The sequence below is a fragment of the Somniosus microcephalus genome, unplaced genomic scaffold, assembly GCF_052327205.1.
Source record: "Somniosus microcephalus isolate GS21.2 unplaced genomic scaffold, FLI_Smic_1.0 unresolved_chr2, whole genome shotgun sequence".
NCBI classification, from domain to species: domain Eukaryota; kingdom Metazoa; phylum Chordata; class Chondrichthyes; order Squaliformes; family Somniosidae; genus Somniosus; species Somniosus microcephalus.
Window position 1 is genome coordinate 82,606,404 of NW_028225180.1, and position 23,847 is coordinate 82,630,250.

The 23,847-nt window shown below is 52.2% G+C and overlaps 1 protein-coding gene across 5 annotated transcripts in view; it reads left to right on the forward strand.

The window, feature by feature from the left end:
- Nucleotides 1-23,847, forward strand: part of sipa1 (signal-induced proliferation-associated 1) — a 131,706-nt gene that overhangs the window by 29,115 nt on the left and 78,744 nt on the right. For 2 of the 5 annotated variants that reach the window (XM_085976234.1, XM_085976232.1), the window contains exons 1-2: nucleotides 6,511-6,653; nucleotides 21,092-22,788. In XM_085976234.1, the coding sequence (XP_085832360.1) occupies nucleotides 21,591-22,788 (1,198 nt within the window). In that variant the 5' untranslated portion in view covers nucleotides 6,511-6,653; nucleotides 21,092-21,590. Of the gene's footprint in view, nucleotides 1-6,510; nucleotides 6,654-21,091; nucleotides 22,789-23,847 lie in introns of those variants that run through there. The other 3 variants (XR_015075087.1, XM_085976236.1, XM_085976233.1) reach the window with 2 other exon arrangements.

The window sequence follows — 23,847 nt, forward strand, 5'->3', positions numbered from 1 at the left end:
ACTCGGATTTATAATCTGCAGAGTAATTCCTCTTAAAGGACCCAGTCTGAATTACTGTTGGGCCTTGATCAGGCAGCGAGTGGCTGTCGTTATGGAAGCAAACGTGGCAGCCATTTTATAGCCCACGAACAGCAACAAGATGGAAGACCAGTTCATTGAAAAAAGAAACTTTCATTTCTACAGCGCCTTTCATAACCACCAGATGTTCCAAAGTGCCTCGCAGCCAATGAAGTATTTTTGAAGTGTGGTCACTGTTGTAATGTAGGAAACGCGGCAGCCAATTTGCGCACAGAAAGCTCCCACAAACAGCAATGTGATAATGACCAGATCATCTGTTTTAGTGATGTTAATTGAGGGATATTATTGGCTCCAGGACACCCGAGAGAGCTCCCCCTGCTCTTCTTCCGATAGTGGCCGTGGGATCTTTTACATCCACCTGAGAGGGCAGACGGGGCCTCGGCTTAAAGTCTCATCTGAAAGATGCCACCTCCGACAGTGCAGCACTGCCTCAGTACTGCCCCTCCGACAGTGCGGGGCTCCCTCAGTACTGCCTCCCCGACAGTGCGGCGCTCCCTCAGTACTGCCACTCCGACAGTGCAGCACTCCCTCTACTCCCCACGACGACAGTGCAACGCTCCCTCAGTACTGCCCCTCCGACAGTGCGGCGCTCCCTCAGTACTGCCACTCCGACAGTGCGGTGCTCCCTCAGTACCGCCCCTCCGACAGTGCGGCGCTCCCTCAGTTCTGACCCTCTGACAGTGCGGCTCTCCCTCAGTACTGCCCCCGACAGTGCGGCTCTCCCTCAGTACTGCCCCCCTGACAGTGCGGCGCTCCCTCAGTACTGCCCATCCGACAGCGCGGTGCTCCCTCAGTACTGCCCCCAACGACAGTGCAATGCTCCCTAAGCACCGCCCCTCCGACAGTGCGGCGCTCCCTCAGTACTGCCCCTCCGACAGTGCGGCACTCCCCCAGTACTGCCCCTCCGACAGTGCGGCGCTCCCTCGGCACGGCCCCTCCGACCGAGCGGCGCTCCCTCAGCACGGCCCCTCCGACCGAGCGGCGCTCCCTCAGCACGGCCCCTCCGACAGTATGGCGCTCCCTCAGCACGGCCCCTCCGACAGTGCGGCGCTCCCTCAGTACCGCCCTCCGACAGTGCGGCACTCCCTCAGTACTGCCCCTCCGACAGTGCGGCGCTCCCTCAGTACTGCCCCTCCGACAGTGCGGCGCTCCCTCAGTACTGCCGCTCCGACAGTGCGGTGCTCCCTCAGTACAGCCGCTCCGACAGTGCGGCGCTCCCTCAGTACCGCCCCTCCGACAGTGCGGCGCTCCCTCAGTACTGCCCCTCCGACAGTGCGGCACTCCCTCAGTACTGCCGCTCCGACAGTGCGGCGCTCCCTCAGTACTGCCGCTCCGACAGTGCGGCGCTCCCTCAGTACTGCCCCTCTGACAGTGCGGCGCTCCCTCAGTACAGCCGCTCCGACAGTGCGGCGCTCCCTCAGTACCGCCCCTCCGACAGTGCGGCACTCCCTCAGTACTGCCCCTCCGACAGTGCGGCGCTCCCTCAGTACTGCCCCTCCGACAGTGTGGCGCTCCCTCAGTACTGCCCCTCCGACAGTGCGGCGCTCCCTCAGTACTGCCCTGAGAGTGTCAGCCTGGATTGAGGGTTGAAATCTCTGGAGTGGCACTTGCATCCACGACCTTCTGACTCACAGGCGAGAGTGATACTGATAGAGCCAAGCTGACATACAATAAAAATCAGTGCAACGGTTATAAACTTAAATTTGGATTGTACAATAATCGAAAAACCCTAATAAAACTGATCCCCCTCAAACTCCCAACAGACTAAGGGTTAAAAAAAACATCCCCCCCCCCCCCTATCTGTATAAAACATGACAAAGAACTGAAATTTTTACTTCATTGGCTGTGAAGCGCTTTGGGACGTCCCGAGGTGGTGAAAAATGCTGAATAAATGCAAGTTGTCTTTCCTTCTTCCTCTCTGTTTTTGTCTTTCTTTGTCTCTCTCCTGCCTGTCTCTGTCCCCCTCTCTCTCTCCTTTCTTTTCCGTGGTCTCCTCCCTTACTCCCTCCTTTTCCCTCTCTCCCTGCCCGTCTCCCTCTGCCTCTATCTTTGTTCCTTATCTCCCTCTCAGTCTCCCTCCCTCCCTCTCTCTCTTCCCTTTTCCTCTCTCTCTCCTTCCCGTCCTGTCTCTCTCTCTCCTTCTGTCTCTCTGTTGCCTCTCCATCTCTCTCTCTTCCCTTTTCCTCACTCTCTCCCTCCCTCCCCTCTGCCTTCCTCCTGCCCGTTCCACTGCATCTTACAGCCTCCACTGACTGCTATTATTCTCAGTCCTCATTACTTTCAGTAGAGTGTTCTCCTTAGCCCGCGGGTTATTGGTGACTTGTTTATTCACTCATTGTGATCGCTGCTTTCTAGTTGTCTCAGAGGGTTGGACTTTCTCTTCAATTCAAGTGCAGTCTTTTTTTTTTTTTAAATCAATTTTTCCTTCATTATTTTAATTGGATGACTTTAATCCTCCCCATCGCCCTCTTCAATCGCCACTCTGGCCTGTCCCCCTCTGAGTTGTCCTCTCTCGTTCCCCTCAGCTCCAAATTCCCTGGTCTGCACACTCCTGCTCCTCCCTGTATCGAGTGAGGGCAGGATCGGTCTTCCCTGCGATGCCCACTGCAGTTAAATATCCTGCTGACACCAAGACCTGGAGGGAAAATCAACCTTTGTTTCCTACATTACAACAGTGACCACACTTCAAAAGTCCTTCATTGGCTGTAAAGCGCTTTGGGACGTCCTGAGGTCGTGAAAGGCGCTATAGAAATGCAAGTCTTTCTTTTCTTTTAAGGGACCTGCTGCACTGACTTAAGATGCAGCAGAGGTATTGAGTGTCTCGGAGCTTGGTCTGTGAGCAGCAGAAGTGGGCGAGCTGCCCCCAGGCTTGAGAGGGGGAGAGAGATGAAGAATGGCAGAGAGCGGGGGTTCAGTGGAGTGTGCAGAACGTGGTGACGGTTGTTGATGGGTCTTCAAACACTGCGGGCCCTCTCTGGGCTCCTCGTTGCTAATCTGACCTGACAGCAGAGGCTGCTGTGTGTCCAGGGTGGAGTGTGCCTTTAAAATTCTTTCTCGGGATACTGGAGGGTATCAGAGGGATGGAATTCAATGGGAGAGTTAGGGTACTGGAGGGATGGGCTTCGATGGGTGAGTTAGGGTACGGGAGGGATGGGATTTGATGGGAGAGTTAGGGTACTGGAGGGATGGGCTTCGATGGGTGAGTTAGGGGACTGGAGGGATGGGATTCGATGGGAGAGTTAGGGTACTGGAGGGATGGGCTTCGATGGGTGAGTTAGGGTACTGGAGGGATGGGCTTCGATGGGAGAGTTAGGGCTGAGCTTCGATGGGCAGAATGGCCATGCCTTATCCTTGACTGATCTGTTGTTTCGGACCCCCTCTGTTGTTCTTCTCTGGACAGAGTGGTTGCTAAATTTAGTGATATTGTGCCAGTTATTGTACTGGGAGGAGCGGAACTGTCTGCCTGATCTCACCGGGCCTGAACCCACTTCCTGTTGCAGGCCAGACACCGGTTTTCAGCAGCAGGCCCTCCAGTGGAGGATGACCTACTTTCCCCGATTTCTTTTCTCCGCTGCTCATCGTTGTCCGAATCAATGAATCGTCAATTCTCGGAGCCCGAGAAAGATTGTGTGCGGAATGTCCCGATTCGAAGAGCTGCGACCAGCTCGTTGGGGCAGCTTTTTATAACGACTGGCTTGCGTTTAGAAAGTGCCTCGTCGTTGCTGAATTGTTTCAGAAGATCTCACAAAGGTGAGGGAGGCCATTCGGCCCGTTCTGCTGGTCCTTTCAGAGAAGTCTACAGCCCCGACCGTCACATAACTGGCTCTTGAGTGTCTCCAGCGTTTATTCCTCCACTCCCCTACCCGTTCCCAGTATCTGTGTGTCAAGAACTGTGCCTTTCTCCCCGCCCCCCCCTCTTTTTGTCCTGCAGTCGTGGATTAACCTGACAATAGTCCCACAAGAAATAACAACGAAAAACTCAGCAGGCCAGGCAACATCCGTGGAGAGAGAAACAGAGTTAACGTTTCAGGTCGACGACCCGTCGTCAGAACTGAGAAAAAAGCAGGAAATGAAACAGATTAAAAAGCAAGTTTGGGGGCTGGGAAATGGGGGAGGGGATGAAAGAACAAAAGGGAAGGTCTGTGAGAGGTGAAGAGACATTAAGAGATATTCAAGGCGAGACGAGATGGTAATAGGACAGGTAAAGAGACAAAATAATGGCTCTAGATGAAGTGTGAAATGTCCCGTAAGATCACTCTCTCCGATCCCACTTAGCATCCAAGTTGGGATTGCCCTGGAGTCTCCAGGACTGAAAGGCTAGGTTGACGGCGGAGGTGGGGGGGGCGGCTGGGAGAATTTCTGGGAGGACCAGGCGGCTTTGGTGGATGTGTGAGTGCCTTGGGGGGGAAGGAAAGGGGAAGGGGCTTAAAGGGGTGGGAGGGTGGGGAAGCAAAAGGCGACTCGGAAGCGTGCAGCGCGGATCAAATAACCGGTTTCCACTGTCCCAGCTCACCGTCAGTCCCCGGCCACGCCGCTGGCTTCCAGCTTCACCGTCTCCGCTCCCACACACCGTATTCAGTCGGTGCTAGACTGGGTAGCTGAGAGCGACCCTGTGCCTACTCTGAGGAGGTGGGTGCCCGTCATCAAACTCGATTTATTATTTCCGCGGTTAAAAGACTTGAGCTCATCCAAAACTCTGCCGCCCAACTCCTGACCCACATCAAGTCCCGTTCACCCATCACCCCCTGCGCTCGCTGACCTACATTGGCTTCCGGTCCAGCAACGCCTCGATTTTTAAAAATTCTCATCCTCATTTACATATCCCTCCATGTCTTCGCCCCCTCCCTATCTCTGTAACCTCCTCCAGCCCCACAACCCGCCCAGATCTCGGCGCTCCTCCAATTCTGGCCTCTTGCGCATCCCCCGATTTCCATCGCTCCACCATTGGCGGCCGTGCCTTCAGCCGCCTGGGCCCCGAGCTCTGGAATTCCCTCCCTAAACCTCTCCGCCTCTCTCTCCTAAACCTACCTCTTTGACCAAGCTTTTGGTCACCTGTCCTAATTTCTCCTTATGTGGCTCAGTGTCAAATCTTTGTTTGATAATCGCTCCTGTGAAGCGCCTTGGGACGTTTTACTAAGTTAAAGGTGCTATATAAATGCAAGTTGTTGTTATGCAGCATCTTTTGAAACCTCATGACATCCCAAAGCTCTTTACAGCCAATTAAGTACTTTTTGAAGTGTGGTCACTGTTGTAATGTAGGAAACGCGGCAGCCATATTGCGCACAGCAAGCTCCCACAAACAGCAATGTGATAATGACCAGATCATCTATTTGAAATAGTGCCGCAGGATCTTTTACGTCCAACTGAGAGAGCAGATGGGGCCTCGGTTTAACGTTTCATCCAAAAGGCAGCACCTCCGACAGTGCGGCGCTCCCTCAGTACCGCCCCTCCGACAGTGCGGCGCTCCCTCAGTACGGCCCCTCCGACAGTGCGGCGCTCCCTCAGTACTGCCCCCCCGACAGTGCGGCGTCCCTCAGTACTGCCCCCCCGACAGTGCGGTGTCCCTCAGTACTGCCCCTCTGACAGTGCGGCGCTCCCTCAGTACTGCCCCTCCGACAGTGCGGCGTCCCTCAGTACTGAACTGGGAGTGTCGGCCTGGATTTTGTGCTCAAGTCTCTGGAGTGTCGCTTGAACTACAGCTTTCTGACTCCGAGGCGAGGGTGCTAGCCACTGAGGCTGACACTTAAAGAAAATTTTATTTTGTTTAAAAAGTGTATATGGGTGGCGGGTGTTAATCACAGAAAATGTGATTTGGGAAGGATTTATCAGCGCACAGGACCCGGGGAACAGACAGCAACTATTTATAATTAACTGTCTAGGCTTTGGAGAGGGTGCAGAGGAGATTTACTACAATGGAGAGACTGGAGAAACTGGGATTGTTCTCCTTAGAGCAGAGAAGGTTAAGGGGAGATTTAATAGAGGCGTTCAAAATCATGAGGGGTTTTGATCGAGTAAATAAGGAGAAACTGTTTCCAGTGGCAGGAGGGTCGGTAACCAAAGGACACAGATTGAAGATAATCGGTAAAAGAACCAGAGGGGAGATGAGGAATGTTTTTTACGCAGCGAGTTGTTGTGATCTGGAACGCGCTGCCTGAAAGGGCGGTGGAAGCAGATTCAATAATAACTTTCAAAAGGGGAATTGGGTAAACACTTGAAGGGGAGAAATATGCAGGGCGATGGGGAAAGAGCGAGGGGGGAGTGGGACTAATTGGAGAGCTCTTTCAAAGAGCCGGCACAGGCATGATGGGCCGAATGGCCTCCTCCTGTGCTGTCTGATTATTTGATTCTAAGTGGTTGAGAGGGGGAGCGAGAGAGAGGAACTGGCTCTGAGAACGTAGGCAGCTCGCTGAAAGAGGAAGTGGTTTTTTAAAAAAAAAAGACATCTTCTTCAGCTACGTAAAGCGGCTTAATAAAAATCCCAGCCCCCCTGCCCCGGTGACTTCCACGCAGAAGGCGCTCGGCTTCGGTCGGGACGGTTACCGTGGGAACCAGCGGGACCATCTGCAGAGCTGAAGGTAGGATGGAGGCGATCGTCCCGGGACTAAAGAGGGTAGAAGTGCCCTCGTGCATATTTAAAAAGAAAAGCAAATCTCGTAAAGTGGAGTCGGTATTGAAACCAAGGCGGGCGGGGGGGATTTTTTTTCGCCACAGTCGAAACTTCAGGTGAAGAAGGGTTGAGGCCTACGTGCAGGTTAAAAGCCAAGCCTGCGGGCTTTTTCAAAGCCTGCCGGACGTGGAGACTGAGGGAAGGTGAGGAGTCCCGCGGTTTCCTTCGAGCGCGTGGGAGAGAAGGAGTTCGAGTGGGAGTCTAACACAGCGAGGATAAGGGGGCAGGAGGAGGGGGATGGAGGGTGGATTTGGAATTTAGCGCCAACGGGGAGAGGAAGATTCAGCGGAGGAGGCAGGCAAAGATCACACGAGGGAGAGAGAAGCTTGGGTTTTCTGATTCGGCAGTCCTTTCAATGAGCGGGTGGATGAGAGCCTTGGCAAATCTGTGCGAGGGGATGAGAGGGATTGGAGGTAAGAGAACAATCGGACGAGCAACATTTTCCTGCAACTTGCGTGGGTCGCGTACCTCCACCGCCACAGCTTGCATTTGTATGTCGCAAAACATCCCGAGGCGCTTCAGAGGAGCGTTACCAGACCCGAAATTTGACACCGAGCCACGGAAGGAGCTATTAGGCCAGGTGACCAAAAGCTTGGTCAAAGAGGCAGGTTTTAAGGAGCGTATTTAAAGGAAGAGAGAGAGGGGCGGAGAGGTTTAGGGAGGCTAAAACCTGATGATTTAAAAAAATGAGTCTGGTGCATTCTGACAGCAAAAAAAAAACAAGAACACCCCCAAGTTTCTGTCACAGGTGCAGCATCATCATTTTGTGCTTTTAGTTTTTACATTTTCGTTTGGTGTGGTTTGATGGTCTGTTTCAAAGGGATCGGGCCCCGTCTCGTCGCCTCAGCGAGTGGTTTTCCTGTCGATGCCCGGCGCGAGATTCTCCCTCGGCAGGTATTCCCGACTGCACTGACTCGCCACCCGCTTTCTCGTGCTGCCATTTTTGGGTTCTGTGTTTGCGGTTTCGCGGCGGTCCTTCTCCTTCCCTCCCTCTCCAGGAGCCCCCCCCCCCAGCTACCTCCACCATACCGGCCCCCTTTTCCACCTCCGAGCCCAGGCACCAAGCATCGGTGGGCTATTTGACCTTGGGAGGCATCGCAACCCAACCCTCAGCCAGTGCAAATGCTCCCCCCCCCCCCCCCTCCCTGCCCCCCGCAGGACTCGCTGCCTAACCAGCAGGAGGGTGGGGGGGGGGGGCGGGGAGCTATGGCTGACTTTTTACCCCAATTGAAAGGTCCTCAAACCGGTTGCAACGCCCCCTAATGAGCTGGCAAACTCAGCAACTGCTCGGAAGGTAGGAGCAGGAGGAGGCCATTCAGCCCCTTGAGCCTGTTCCACCTTTCAATGAGATCATGTCTGATCTGTATCTTAACTCCTTCCGCCTGCCTTGGCTCCATATCCTTTTATACCCTTGTCTAGCAAAAATCTATCGATCTCAGAATTTAAATGATTAATTGAGCTGGCATCTACCGCTTTCTGTGGGAGAGAGTTCCACACTTCTACCACCCTTTGTGTGAAGAAGCGTTTCTCAACTTCTCTCCTGAATGGCCTGGCTCTGATTTTAAGGTTATCTCCCCTTGTCCTAGACTCCCCCCACCAGCGGAAAATAGTTCTGGTCAATCTGCTCTGCACTCCTTCCAAGGCCAATATATCCTTTCTAAGGAGCGGTGCCCAGAACTGTACACAGGATTTTGTATAGCTGTAGCACAACTTCCTCCCCTTTCTATTCTAGCCCACTAGTTATAAAGGCTAACATTCCATTAGCCGTTTTGATTATTTTTTGTACCTGACCACTACACCTTAGTGAGCTGGGTACATGGACCCCTAAATCTCTTTGGCCTGCCACTGTTCCTAGCTTTTCACCATCTTAAAAACAGACTCGAATCTATCAAGTTTGGTCCCAAATGGCAGGTGATCAGAAACTTGAGCCCCTGTGTATATTGTAGGGAATAGCAGCCCCTGTGTATATTATAGGGAATAGCAGCCCCTGTGTATATTATAGAGAATAGCAGCCCCTGTGTATATTATAGAGAATAGCAGCCCCTGTGTATATTATAGGGAATAGCAGCCCCTGTGTATATTATAGGGAATAGCAGTCCCTGTGTATGTTATAGGGAATAGCAGCCCCTGTGTATATTATAGAGAATAGCAGCCCCTGTGTATATTATAGGGAATAGCAGCCCCTGTGTATATTATAGGGAATAGCAGTCCCTGTGTATATTATAGGGAATAGCAGCCCCTGTGTATATTATAGGGAATAGCAGCCCCTGTGTATATTATAGAGAATAGCAGCCCCTGTGTATATTATAGGGAATAGCAGCCCCTGTGTATATTATAGGGAATAGCAGTCCCTGTGTATGTTATAGGGAATAGCAGCCCCTGTGTATATTAAAGGGATTAGCAGCCCCTGTGTATATTATAGGGAATAGCAGCCCCTGTGTATATTAAAGGGAATAGCAGCCCCTGTGTATATTATAGGGAATAGCAGCCCCTGTGTATATTATAGGGAATAGCAGCTCCTGTGTATATTATAGAGAATAGCAGCCCCTGTGTATATTATAGGGAATAGCAGCCCCTGTGTATATTATAGAGAATAGCAGCCCCTGTGTATATTATAGAGAATAGCAGCCCCTGTGTATATTATAGAGAATAGCAGCTCCTGTGTATATTATAGAGAATAGCAGCTCCTGTGTATATTATAGAGAATAGCAGCCCCTGTGTATATTATAGGGAATAGCAGCCCCTGTGTATATTAAAGGGAATAGCAGCCCCTGTGTATATTATAGGGAATAGCAGCCCCTGTGTATATTATAGGGAATAGCAGCCCCTGTGTATATTATAGGGAATAGCAGCTCCTGTGTATATTATAGAGAATAGCAGCCCCTGTGTATATTATAGGGAATAGCAGCCCCTGTGTATATTATAGAGAATAGCAGCCCCTGTGTATATTATAGAGAATAGCAGCCCCTGTGTATATTATAGAGAATAGCAGCTCCTGTGTATATTATAGAGAATAGCAGCTCCTGTGTATATTATAGAGAATAGCAGCCCCTGTGTATATTATAGGGAATAGCAGCCCCTGTGTATATTATAGAGAATAGCAGCCCCTGTGTATATTATAGAGAATAGCAGCCCCTGTGTATATTATAGAGAAAAGCAGCCCCTGTGTATATTATGGAGAATAGCAGCCCCTGTGTATATTATAGGGGATTGAGTAGATTGGGCCTGTACTCTCTGGAGTTTAGAAGAAGGAGCGGTGATCTCATTGAAACATACAAGATTCTGAGGTGGGATTGACAGGGTAGATGCTGAGAGGTTGTTTCCCCAGGCTGGGGAGTCTAGAACCAGGGGGCACAGTCTCAGGATAAGGGCTCGGCCATTTAAGACTGGGATGAGGAGACATTTCTTCACGTGGAGGGTTGTGAATCTTTAGAATTTTCTGCCCCAGAGGGCTGTGGATGTTAATTTGCTCTGTGGTTGATGATTAGTTTGCAGATTGGCAGGTCCTTGTAAACCTCTGGCTGCAGCTCAGTAAAATGAAGCAGGAAATAATTGTCTCCTTCCCTCCCCTCATTTAAAAAAAAATATATTTTCCTGACACTTTGATGTGTGACGATTCTCTCAAAACTCTTGAAAAGATAAACCGGTTGATCAGAACAGATGTTTGGCAATGGATTTAAGGTGGTAATCTAATCGTAAACTTTGTTTGACTGGATTAATGTTTTGTAACTGACCTGTCAACTATAAATTATGTCCTAATATCACAGCCGCCTCCCCCGCCAGATATCCTTCAAAGGAGAAGCTTAAAAAAAATGTGCAATAATTTTGTAAAATCAAATATGATATATTATGTCGCCTCTGAGTCAGAAGGTTGTGGGTTCAAGTCCCACTCCAGGGACTTGAGCACATAAAGCTAGGCTGACACTCCCAGTGCAGTACTGAGGGAGCGCCGCACTGTCGGAGGTGCCATCTTTCAGATGAGACGTTAAACCGAGGCCCCGTCTGCTCTCTCGGGTGGACGTAAAAGATCCCACGGCCACTAATTCGATGAAGAGCAGGGGGAGTTCTCCCCAGTGTCCTGGGGCCAATATTTATCCCTCAACCAACATACCAAAAACAGATGAACTGGTCATTATCACATTGCTGTTTGCGGGACCTTGCTGTGGGCAAATTGTCTGCCGCATTTCCCACATTACAACAGTGACCACACTTCAAAAAGTACTTCATTGGCTGTAAAACACGTTGAGATGTCTGGAGGTCGTGCAAGGTGCTGTAGAAATGCGAGTCTTTCTTTATTTCCTATTAACATGTAGGAAACACGGCAGCCAATTTGTGCACAGCAAGCTCCCACAAACAGCAATGGGAGAATGACCAGAGCATCTGTTTTTAGTGATGTTGGTTGAAAGAGAAATATAATGGTTGAGGGAACTGCCCTGCTCCTCTTCGAAATCGTGGTCGTGGGAATCTTGTACGTCCACCTGAGAGGGCAGACGGGGGCCTCAAGACGGCACCTCTGACAGTGCAGCGCCCCCTCAGTCACTGGGAACGTCAGCCTGGATTCTTGTGCTCAAGTCTCATGGAGTGGACTTGAACCCCACTGTAAAGTCCGCGCCTCAATAATACACGGACTTCGGGAGAACAGTTTAACAGGTACTTTACTGAACAAGAGGCAGCTTGAAACTGAAACTACAGAAGCCTGCTAGGGCCTTTTATACAGGGGTGGTCACTGCCGGTACTGCAGTCTAAGACCAGTTATTCCCTTAAAGGTACATACACAACAATTCCTCCCCTTTTAGATAAACAGTACATAACATTCATTTAACAACTAAATAATAACTAATTACAATTTTCTCAGTAATATATACATCAACTGGAATAGTCATTTATAAGTTCAGTCTTTGAGGAGGCTTCCTGATCCGGACTGGATAGCGCCTTTCTCGAGTATCCTGTTCTGGCGGTGGAGTCAATTCTGGCTCATTGTCATTGGTTGGTTCGTCAGCTTCCAATACCCCTGCTTCTGAGGTAGACGCAATCTGTACTTCGGGCTCATTACCAGGTGCACATGCTTGTGGTACAGGTTTGGCTTGTTCCTGTGACTCTAGAATCTGGTCAGCATGGCGTCTCACGATGCTCTCTCCAACGTCCACTGTGTACATTAGTGGTCCCTGCTGTGTGCATATCGTGCCTGGCTGCCATTTTTCTGTTCGGTAGTCGCGGGCCAAGACTGGTTGCCCTATCTTGAAGCTCCTGGTTGGCTTCTCATTTATGTGCTGGAACTGCTTATCCTCAACATCTCGTCTTATGTTTGGTTTGAGCAAATCCAAGCGACATCTTAGTCTCCGGTTGAAAAACAGTATGGCTGGAGTTTGGTTGGTTACTGCATGTGTCGCATTCCGGTAAGCAAACAGGAAGTTATCCACCTTGTGTTGCAGTGGTATGTCGTCATTATACATTGCCTTTATGGCCTTTCTAAAGGTCTGAACAAACCTCTCAGCCAATCCATTTGTGGCTGGATGATATGGGGCAGATGTGTAATGTTTCACCCCATTATTCTTCAGGAACCTCCGGAAATCCTCAGACACAAACTGTGGGCCATTGTCGGAACAGATCTGTTCTGGCAACCCATTCCTGGCGAAGATGGTCCTTAGGACTGCAATAGTTTTCTCCGTGGTGGTGGAGGACATTTTAATGACCTCTGGCCATTTCGAATGGGCGTCCACAGCGATTAGAAACATTGAGTCCATAAATGGACCAGCGAAATCAATGTGTACCCGTTGCCATGGAGATGAGGGCCACTCCCATGGATGTAGCAGGGCCTGTGGTGGAGCGTTTTGGACCTTCTGGCATCCTGTGCATCTCTTGGTCATATCCTCGATTTCTTTATCGATTCCCGGCCACCACACAAACGCCCTGGCTAGGCTCTTCATTTTTACCCCTCCCAGATGACCCTCGTGAAGCTCATTGAGTACTCTATCTCTCAACTTGGGTGGAATTACCACTCGGGATCCACACATCAAGGTTCCCCGGCACACTGACAGCTGTTCCCTCCTTGGCGAGAATGCTGGCAACAGTGAGTCGCCATATGCTGGCCATCCCTTCACCGTCAAATCATAGACCCGAGAGAGTGTCGGGTCATTTTGGGTTTCCTTCTCAATACTTGCGTTTGTAACAGGCAAACATTCGACTATGGTCGCATGGAATATCTCCACAGGGTCCACTGCAGGTGCTTCTTCCGCCGTAGGCAACGGTAGGCGCGACAGCCCATCAGCGGTTCCATGTTGTTTTGTACCTTTGTACTCTATGTCATACTGATGTGCCCCTAGAAAAAGTGACCATCTTTGCAGCCGTTGCGCCGTCATCACCGGAACGCCCTTCTTTGGGTTAAAAATTGAGACCAAGGGTTGATGATCAGTCAGTAGGGTGAATTTCTGCCCGTGCAGATAGTGATTGAACTTCTTCACCCCCCACACCAGGCTGAGGGCCTCCCTGTCAATCTGGGCGTAGTTACGCTCGGCTGAGGTTAGCGAGCGCGATGCAAAGGCTATTGGCCTCTCTGAACCGTCACGGAATTTGTGTGACAGCACAGCTTCAATGCCGTAAGGTGACGCATCACATGCCAACCGAATCGGTAGTGTTGGGTTGTAGTGGGCCAATACTTCTTTTGAAGTGATTTGGCATTTACATTCCTGAAAGGCACGCTTACACTCATCACTCCATTTCCATGTTACACCAGTTTGAAGGAGGGCGTTCAGTGGGTGCAGAATTGTAGATAAATTCGGCAAGAACTTATGGTAGTAGTTCACCAACCCGAGGAACGACCTCAGTTGCGACACATTTTCTGGTGCTGGAGCCTTGACTACAGCCTCAATCTTGTCCGGCGACTTATGCAACCCTTCCTCATCAATCATGTGGCCACAATACGAGATTTGTCTCCTGAAGAACTCGCATTTGGGGCGGTTGGCTCGTAGCCCATATTCCTGCAATCTCATGAGCACCTGTTCCAGGTTGGCAAGGTGTTCATTGTCATTTTCGCCCGTAACCAGGATGTTGTCCAAATAACACTGGGTCCCCGGGATCCCTTGCAGGACTTGTTCCATTGCCCTCCGCCACATAGCCGGGGCCGATGCTACCCCAAATACCAGTCGATTGTACTGGTAAAGGCCTTTGTGAGTGTTTATCGTGAGGTATTTCCTAGATGCTTCTTCCACCTCCATTTGCAGATACGCTTGAGCCAGGTCAATCTTTGTAAAACGTTTCCCTCCAGATAGTGAGGCGAAAATATCTTCTATCTGCGGAAGCGGATACTGTACTGTGTACAGGACTGGGTTCACAGTCACCTTGAAGTCCCCACAGATGCGAACCTTCCTTGGCTCCCCAGGCGTGCTGCTCAATGCTTTCTTCATTACAGGAACGATGGGTGTGGCCCACTCGCTCCAGTCCACCTTAGACAGCACCCCGGAACGCTCCAGACTCTCCAGTTCAGCTTCCACAGCTGGGCGTATCGCGTATGGCACCGGTCGGGCCTTGAAAAATTTTGGGGTTGCGTTATCCTCAATCTTTATGGTTGCCTTTACTCCTTTTAGAGTCCCAAGTCCTTGTTGGAACACCTCTTCCGCGTCAGATAGAATTTGTGACAGACGTCCAGGTGCGACGTCATCATCTTTTTTGTCAGTCACAGTTAGTGCCAGAATGGAATGCCAATCCAATTGTAGTCTTCGGATCCATTCACATCCCAATAATGGTGGTCCTCCATCTCGTAGTATATACATGTATAGTTTCTGTGTTTCCTTTCCGTTATATTCAACTGGCACCCTTATTTTTCCTCTGGGGTAGACCTTTTGCCCCGTGTATGTTTTCAATACAATGGACGTGTCCTTTAAGGGTATGTGTGAGAATAGCCGCTCATAGTCTCGTCGATTCATGACAGTTAGGGCTGATCCTGTGTCCAATTCCATCTTCACTGGGGACCCTGCTATCATGAGGGTGACCCAAATGGTTCGGTGATCTTCTTTTGCGATCACGTTGTGTAACTTTAAACAACTTAGTCGCCAGCTCCCGGAGTCCTTATCACTCTCCTGATCTTCTGAACTACTATCTGTCAGTTTCTTTACTTTCCTGTACTGTTCCTTAGTAGTTCTTGTCGTGTTGGTCTTCTTTCCCGACCTGCAGACTCTTGCTATATGTCCCATTTTCCCGCATTGCCTGCATATTTTGTCTTTAAACCAGCAGTCCTTCTGCTCATGGGTTGTTCTGCCGCAGCGATAGCACTTTTCGGCTCCATACGCCATTTCGTTAGCGCTGTATTCTTGTGGTTTCTGTTGTATTTCTGCAGCTCCCCGTGCTGCTGCTTCGTAGGATACTGCCACGCTGAAAACCTGTTCTAGCGTCAGGTCCTTTTTTGAAAGTAGTCGTTTCTGGGTTTCTTCACTCTGGAGCCCGCAGACAAACTTATCCCGTAAGGTGTCTGCCAGTCCTGCTCCGAACTGGCAGTGCTTCGATAACTTGCGTAGTTCTGTAAGATAGTCAGCATTGCTCTCATCTTTCTGCTGGTTTCTTTTATGGAACTTGAATCTTTCTGCTATCAGCAGTGGTGTAGGGCTTAGATGTTCCTGTAAGATATGAACAATCTCCTCAAAACTTTTCTCCATTGGTTTAGCTGGGGTAATTAAATTCCGCAATAGACCGTACGTACTCGCACCCATCAGATTTAATAATACCGACGCCCTCTTTCCATCAGCCACCTCATTTGCCTTGCAGTACACTTCAATTCTTTCCACATACATGGTCCAGTCTTCTACCTCGTTGTCAAAAGCAGTGATACTGCCACTTTTCGGCATCTTGGGCGATTTAAAATGGCGCCTCCCGCGCTTTTGCTTCTTCCCCAATGGAATAAAATGGCGCCTCCCGCGCTTTTGCTTCTTCCCCTTACTGCCACGCTGCTCCTAGCGTTCTACGGGGTAATGGCGGCGACCCGCGGCTTCGGCGCATCTCGCTTTCCTTCCCCCCCCCCCCCCCGCCGTTTAGTTTCTCTCCGCTGTCCTGTTCTCGAGCACCGACCGCACCCTGTGCGCTCCACCCTCTCTCTCTTGTTTTCTTTTCCCGGCGACGCTGCGCGGCCCGATTTGTAGAGCCGCTCGATCGAGCTTGAGCCCGCCGCAGTCCGGAAGGGTCAGCGCGCTACCCGCTACCAGCACGATTCGCTGGAACCACAGTCTCTCCCGCAATTCTCCAAACACCGATGGATTCTTTGGCGGTTGCCCTCGGTCGACACCCGTTGCTCAGACTACGACCTTCCAGGACCTTCCTTTCAGGCGAGATCCCCGTGAGATGATGCCACACTGCAGGTGAGTTCGAACTTACTCGTCGCCACTGTAAAGTCCGCGCCTCAATAATACACAGACTTCGGGAGAACAGTTTAACAGGTACTTTACTGAACAAGAGGCAGCTTGAAACTGAAACTACAGAAGCCTGCTAGGGCCTTTTATACAGGGGTGGTCACTGCCGGTACTGCAGTCTAAGACCAGTTATTCCCTTAAAGGGACATACACAACACCCACGACCTTCTGACTCCGAGGCGGGAGTGCTACCCAGTGAGCCACGGCCGACAACCTCTCGAAGGTTCGATCCCCACCTCTTGTTTAAAAAGTTGCCTCACGCTCCTTTTTCACAAAAAAAACACGATGGCACTTCCTTTTTTTTACCGAGAAATAACGAGGGGAATGCAATCGGACCCATCTTATCTCAAAGTGACAATTGCTGTGAGCGTAGGTATTACTTCCTGCTAAGAGGTTAAAGCTGGAGCCATCTGCCTGTGTCAGAGAAGGAGGGACAGGAACGGTGTCAGGCCTGGGTTGCAGTCAGTGTGAGCACAGCTGAACTCTCGTGAGAGGGACTGAAAGATCAATCCTTAGCCATCAGGCCTTCGACAGATAACGGTTGGGGGGGGGGGGAGAGAACAGTGGTGTTTCTGAGGAAGGCCTGACGACTTGGCCGCAAAGCCTTGGAGTCCAGTTTCCACACCCCCCACCAGCCCCCACCACTTCCCTGTCCCTGGTCTCGCAGCCACAGGAAGCTGTGGGCTTTCAACCACTTCTGCATAACCGGCCAGAATCAGAACTGGCAGGCTGCTCGTAGAATGGTGCAGCACAGACGGAGGCCATTCGGCCCATCGTGCCTCTTTGAACGAACTCGCCAATTAGCCCCACTCCCCCCGCTCTCTCCCCATAGCCCTACAGCTTTTTCCTTTTCAAGTATTTATCCAATTCCCTTCTGAAAGTTACTATTGAATCTGCTTCCACCGCCCTTTCAGGCAGCGCGATCCAGTTCACAACAACTCGCTGCGTAAAAAATTGTCTCTTCATCGCCCCCTCTGGTTCTTTTCCCAACCACCTAAAACCTGTGTCCTTTGGTTACCGTCCCTCCTGCCAGTGGAAAGTTTCTCCTTATTTACTCTATCAAAACCCCTCATGATTTTGAACACCTCCATTAAATCTCCCCTTAACCTTCTCTACTCTAAGGAGAACAATCCCAGCTTCTCCAGTCTCTCCGCTTAACTGAAGTTCCTCATCCCCTGGCACCATTCTAGTAAATCTCCTCTGCACCCTCTCCAAGGCCTTGACATCCTTCCTGAAGTGCGGTGCCCAGAATTGGGAAGACGATATCTCGGCTGAATTGGCAGGGTGCACATTGTTGGTCAGTCCGAGGCTTGGTCTCGCCGTTAATGTCGTGTCGGCTGAACCGACTTGGCCAGCCCTTTTGATGGCTCGGTGCGCCCGCCCACCAACCCCGCCCAGTCATGCAGACTAGGAAGGTGACAAGTTCGATGTTTCCCCCGCCCTACTGCCATGCCGAGTTACCTATCTCGGCCAGCAGGGCAGTGGGGGAAGCGTGGCGGTTGACCACCAGCGCCGCTGAGGGCAAAGGTCGGCCTGAGGTCCTGCTCCTGCCGGAAAATGCGGGCAAGGGAGGGCGGGGTCAGGGGGGCGGCCGCGTAGCGCGCCATCTCTGAGCGTGAAGGATGTACCCGCTTGCGCTGCGGGCGCCTGTGTGTCTGTCGCCCAGCTCTTTCAGGAGAGGAGCAAATGTAACCATAAGTCTGCTTTGACAAATCTCAAGCGAGGCCTGGGCATAACTAGTGGCTCCCTCCTCCCACCGCGCCCCCAGCCTAGCGAATCTCACTCACTGAGAATTGGCCAATGCCCACAGATGGTCGAACAGCCAAAGGAGAGTGGTGGTGGGGGGCGGAGGGCAGTGGCTCGCTGATGAGCTTCCTCAGTCCGGGCTACGACGGAATGGTAAAGGTCTTGCCCCTCCTGAAGTGACGTTTGTGTTCCCATCTGTCTCTGCTTCTGCCCCCGTGTACTGCCCTTGCCTTAAGACAGCCTGACGCAAGCGCTGCGTGGTTCTAAGGCTGATTACGTAACAGCAGCCCGACTGGGTGAGGTGGTCTTAAGCCGGGGGTGGGAGGGGGTTGTGGTTCAGCGAGCTGATGGATCAGTCAAGAGCACTGATCTGATTAAATATTGAGTGCCCAGGGAACGCAGGTTACAGGAAAACTCTGTTTAATTAATGCTAATGAATGTTTCTAATCATGCCGTCGTTCTGTTCAATTAATTATTTAGCACCTCAAGAGGTGCCATCTGGCGTAGAGTGAAGAGGACAGGATTCTGCCTGCTGGACACAGCACAAGGGCACCTTAACAGCCTCACTTCTGCGCTCTCCCTGTTTGCTCGTCAGTTCAGTCTGTGTGCAGGGATCTGACTGATCAGCCTAAAGCAATCATTCACGTTGCTGCTTCTCCATTTCGCACCCGAGCCCCTCACTGCTATTCCCTCTTTTTTTGTCGTCTTTTTCTCTTTATCACTTCAAGGCCCCTCTCTCCCGTCGTCATGCCTCCTTTCACTTCTCCCCTCTCGGCCCCGGGATCTCTGTGCTCCTCCAATTCTGGCCTCTTGAGCGTCCCCCGATTTCCATCGCTCCACCATTGGCGGCCGTGCCTTCAGCTGCCTGGGCCCCGAGCTCTGGAATTCCCTCCCTAAACCTCTCTGCCTCTCTCCTCCTTTAAGATGCTCCTTAAAACCAGCCTCTTTTGTCCCTAATATCTCCTTATGTGTCTCGGTGTCAAATTCTGTTTGATAATCGCTCCTGTGAAGTGCCTTGGGAGGTTTTACTACATTAAAGGCGCTGTATAAATGCAAGTTGTTGTTGTGGGCAGACAGGAAGGCAGATTATTATTTGAATGGCAATAGATTGGGAGAAGGGGAAGTGCAAAGAGACCTGGGTGTCCTTGTGCACCAGTCGCTGAAGGTAAGCATGCAGGTGCAGCAGGCGGTTAAGAAGGCAAATGGTATGTTGGCCTTCGTAGCAAGAGGATTCGAGTGCAGGAACAAGGATGTCTTGCTACAGTTGTACAGGGCCTTGGTGAGACCGCACCTTGAGTATTGTGTGCAGTTTTGGTCACCTTACCTGAGGAAGGACGTTCTTGCCATGGAGGGAGTGCAGCAAAGATTCACCAGGCTGATACCTGGGATGGCAGGAATGACGTATGAGGAGAGATTGTGTCGATTGGGCTTATACTCACTGGAGTTTAGAAGATTGAGAGGGGATCTCATCGAAACCTATAAAATTCTGTCAGGTCTGGACAGACTAGATGCAGGAAGGATGTTTCTGATGGCCGGGAAGTCCAGAACCAGGGGTCATTGTCTAAGGATAAGGGGTAAGCCATTTAGGACTGAAATGAGGAGGAATTTCTTCACCCAGAGAGTGGTGAACCTGTGGAATTCTCTGCCACAGAGGGCGGTGGAGGCTAGTTCATTAAATATATTCAAGAAAGAGTTGGATATATTTCTTGAGGCTAAAGGGATCAAGGGATATGGGGAAAAGGCAGGGACAGGGTACTGAATTTGGATGATCAGTCATGAGATCACATTGAATGGCGGAGCAGGCTCGAAGGGCCGAATGGCCTACTCCTGCTCCTATCTTCTATGTTTCTATGTATATTCTCTTCCCTCCAGTTTATATCCCCAAAGTGCAGACGTTTCCCCTCCGGCCTTTGACCCTCTTCAAAATGGCCGCCCTTGCCCAGGCCCATCATCACTCCCGAGGCCGAGGCTGCCTCCCGATTGTGCTGCCTCCCCTCTCCCGAAGGTGCGGTCTCTTGCTTGGGGGAAAAGAGGGGGGTTTCGATCCAGACTCTGGGGGATGGAAGTGAGGGGGGTGGTGGGGGTTGCTGGAGATGAGGAGGAGGATGAACCGGCAAAGGGGGTTGGGGGCTGACTAAATCCAGCACTCTGTTCCCATAGCAACGCAACTTCACCTTTTAACAGGTGGAGGTCCCTCTCTCTCTGCGTTAGTCCCATCCCAGCTGGTGTTGTAACTCTCGGACTGACGACAATACAGTTGCCGTATAAAGAGGGTCCCTGGTGACCAGTAAGTGCAGTAAAATGAGGACATGACAGGCCTTTGCAGTCCCACAGGCCTCTCGATTATTCAAAGGCCCCTGAGTACATGTTAGTGCCAGGCTCGTTCACAAAAGCTTCCCCTTCTATTTCCATCTAGCTCTTCGCTTTAAAACATTTGTTTCATAATTAAAGGGGAAGGCAAGTGCAGGGGGAATTTTCCTTCAGCTCCAAAATACTTTCCCTTCCCCCTTGGAACGTCCCATTTAAAAAATGTTGGAAACGAAATCAAACAAAGCAAATCTCATTCGACCGCCGGTCCCGCCCCCCAAGTCTCCTACCCACCAGGCCGCCTGACTGAGGGGAGGAGCCACTTACAGAGGCCACATTGGTTCCACCCTCGGCTTCCCCCCCACCCCACCCGGACTCTGAGCCAGTCTACAGCTGTCTGGTCTTTCTGGTCAAGTCAGGTTTTTGTACCAGTTCAGACTGAACGGGATGGGGGGTGGGAAGGGGGCAGGGGTGGAATGGGGCCACCCTCCAGTGCACGCCTCTCCCATCCTGACTGACGCCACTCTGGGTCAGTCTGATCACTGGGTCGCCGACACAACACTAAAACTTGTCGTTCAAGGTGGCCGCACGATGGAAATGTCACCTTAATAGAATAGGGGCGCTCTTGGATTGGGTTGGAGTGTAGAGGGAGCTTTACTCTGTATCTAACCCGTGCAGTACCTGCCCTGGGAGTGTTTGACAGGACAGTGTAGAGGGAGCTTTACTCTGTATCTAACCCGTGCAGTACCTGCCCTGGGAGTGTTTGATGGGACAGTGTAGAGGGAGCTTTACTCTGTATCTAACCCGTGCTGTACCTGCGCTAGGAGTGTTTGATGGGACAGTGTAGAGGGAGCTTTACTCTGTATCTAACCCGTGCCTTTTTGTCGCTTTTCCCCAGGTCATCTCTGCGTTGACCTTTGGCCATGCGAAGATTCACACCTAATGGCCAGCACTGATGGGAGCCAGTGGGTGGTTCGAAACGCCAGGCTGACGATGCCAGAAGTGAGACGGTAGCGGCTGCACCTCAAGATCTCTGGGGCCACCCTAACCCTTTGAATCGGCCTTCGACCATCGCAATCACCTTGGCTGCCTCGCATCACTTCCCCCCGTGATGGCCCCAGGCCCCTCGGAGATTCGGTGCCGCCTGGGATGAAGGGAGCGACCATCCCGAGGACAAGACGAGCCTGCGTCGAGTCCTCAGACTGAGCGTTGGCGGAAAGGGACGAGATGCTCATCGTCTTTCCCCGCCCAATCAAGGCTTGCGCTCGACGACCTCTGACGCTTTCCAGCCAGTGACGCCCGTCACCCGCGCTGCGGGTGTTCTCGTCCCATTAGGGGTGGGGCCGCGAGGGAGGATCGCGTTTTGAGGTGGGGGGGGGGGTGGGGGGCGACGGGACATGCAGTCGGACGATTTTTTCTTCAGGAAGTTCAAGAGGAACAACCCCCGGCCTTTGCTGTCGGCGGTGAACTTTGAACCCAAGGCCGCTCGGCCGGCCCCTGAGCCGGCGGGGACGACGGTGCGGGCCAGGATCTCGGAATGGCCGCCCCGGCGGGAGTCGCTGGAGGATGGGGTTGCCAGGGGTCCCGGCTGGGAAGAGAAGGGGGCCTCTTGGCCGGAATATGATGCCACAGGCGTCATGAGCAACACGGAGGAGGAGGAGGAGGAGGAGGAGGGGGACCACGAGGCCAAAATGGCGGCCAAGATGGCGGCACAGGGCCGCAACCCAGTCATCCAGCGCAGCAACAGCGAGGTGACCATCAAGGACAGCGGCTGCAGCCAGGGGTCAGACCAGCGGGCCGTCCATCCGGTCACCGGGGCCGCTCTGCACCGGGAGTACGGCAGCGCCTCCTCCATCGAGCGGCAGCAGCCGCGGGGCGGGGCGGGGGAGGGCGAGGCCGAGCGGCTGGGCCCGGAGGTCACCAGCGCCCCTCGGTTCCGCGACCCCTACCTGCTGCTGGGGCTGTCCGAGAGCCCGGCGCCGGCGGAGAAAGAGCCCAAGGCGAGGCCCAGGCCCCTGCCCGAGCCGGTCGTCGAGCCCTCCGTCTTCCGCAAGCTCAAGACGCAGAGGAGTGACCCCGAGAGCCCCAGGTCGCCGCCCCCCGCGCCGAGCCAGGATGACCCCTGCCGACCGAGGGCCAGCGCCAAGAACCTGGTCCACTACGACGTCCAGAGCATCCTCTTTGACCTGCGCCACGTCGTCTCCAACCGGGACAGCGCTGGCCGGCGCAAGAACATCATCACCGGGGCCTCGGCTGCCTCCCAGCTGCCGGCGCAGCCCACCTCCCCCGGCAACGACACCAGCGGCGAGGAGCTCCACCACCCGCCGGCTGGAGGGGAGGCAGCGGCGGCGGCCAGCGCAGGAGGAGATCTGGGCGACGGCAAGGACACCCAACTCGTTCTCAGCTGCCCACACTTCCGCAACGAGGTGGGGGGCGAGGAGGAGCCACGCTACGCCAGCCAGTGCCCCAACGCCGCTGTGTCGGTGCTGGAGGAGCCCCGAGAGAGCCATCTGGCCCGGCAAGGGACAGCCACTTACTTCGTTGAGCACGCGGACCTGGGCGCCAGCTACTACCGGAAATATTTCAGCGGCAAAGGTAATGGTGCGAGAATGATGACTTTACTCTGTATGTAACCCGTGCTGTACCTGCCCTGGGAGTGTTTGACGGGACAGTGTAGAGGGAGCTTTACTCTGTATCTAACCCGTGCTGTACCTGCCCTGGGAGTGTTTGATGGGGACAGTGTAGAGGGAGCTTTACTCTGTATCTAACCCGTGCTGTACCTGCCCTGGGAGTGTTTGATGGGACAGTGTAGAGGGAGCTTTACTCTGTATCTAACCCCGTGCTGTACCTGCCCTGGGAGTGTTTGATGGGACAGTGTAGAGGGAGCTTTACTCTGTATCTAACCCGTGCTGTACCTGCCCTGGCAGTGTTTGATGGGACAGTGTAGAGGGAGCTTTACTCTGTATCTAACCCGTGCTATACCTGCCCTGGGAGTGTTTGATGGGACAGTGTAGAGGGAGCTTTACTCTGTATCTAACCCGTGCTGTACATGTCCTGGGAGTGTTTGACGGGACAGTGTAGCGGGAGGTTTGCTGCTCCCTGTGGGTACAGGGAAGTATTTGATTAATCTAGTTTACGCTGAAAGTTGGGGACTGTGCAGAGTTAACCGAGGGGCCAGCATGCGGGCAAAATCAAGAGGGAGCTGGATGGACATTTAGCTGCGAAAGGGATGTCTGGGTGTGGAGGAATGCAGGCGATTTCTTAGTTTTGAGTCTGGTGAGATGGAGGTGATGAGATGATACTTGAAGTGGAAAAATGTGCAGGGCAATGGGGAAAGAGCAGGGGGGAGTGGGACTAATTGGAGAGCTATTTCAGAGAGCCGGCACAGGCACGGTGGGCCAAATGGCCTCCTCCTGTGCTGTATCACTCTTTGATTCTATAATGTATAAATGTACTTTGAATCTTAGTGACCCGCTCGAACTCCAGGATTACTGTGGTGGATGTTTGGATCCACTTTTATTGGGGGTTGGGTGGAGGAGTCTGATTGTTCAGTGGTGGGATCATTCTCTGTGTGGGGGCAGGGGTCTAAACTCCCAGTCAGAAGTTTTCTTAAAGGTTTAACATAACATCTCTTAAAACTATAAGAAGTTATGT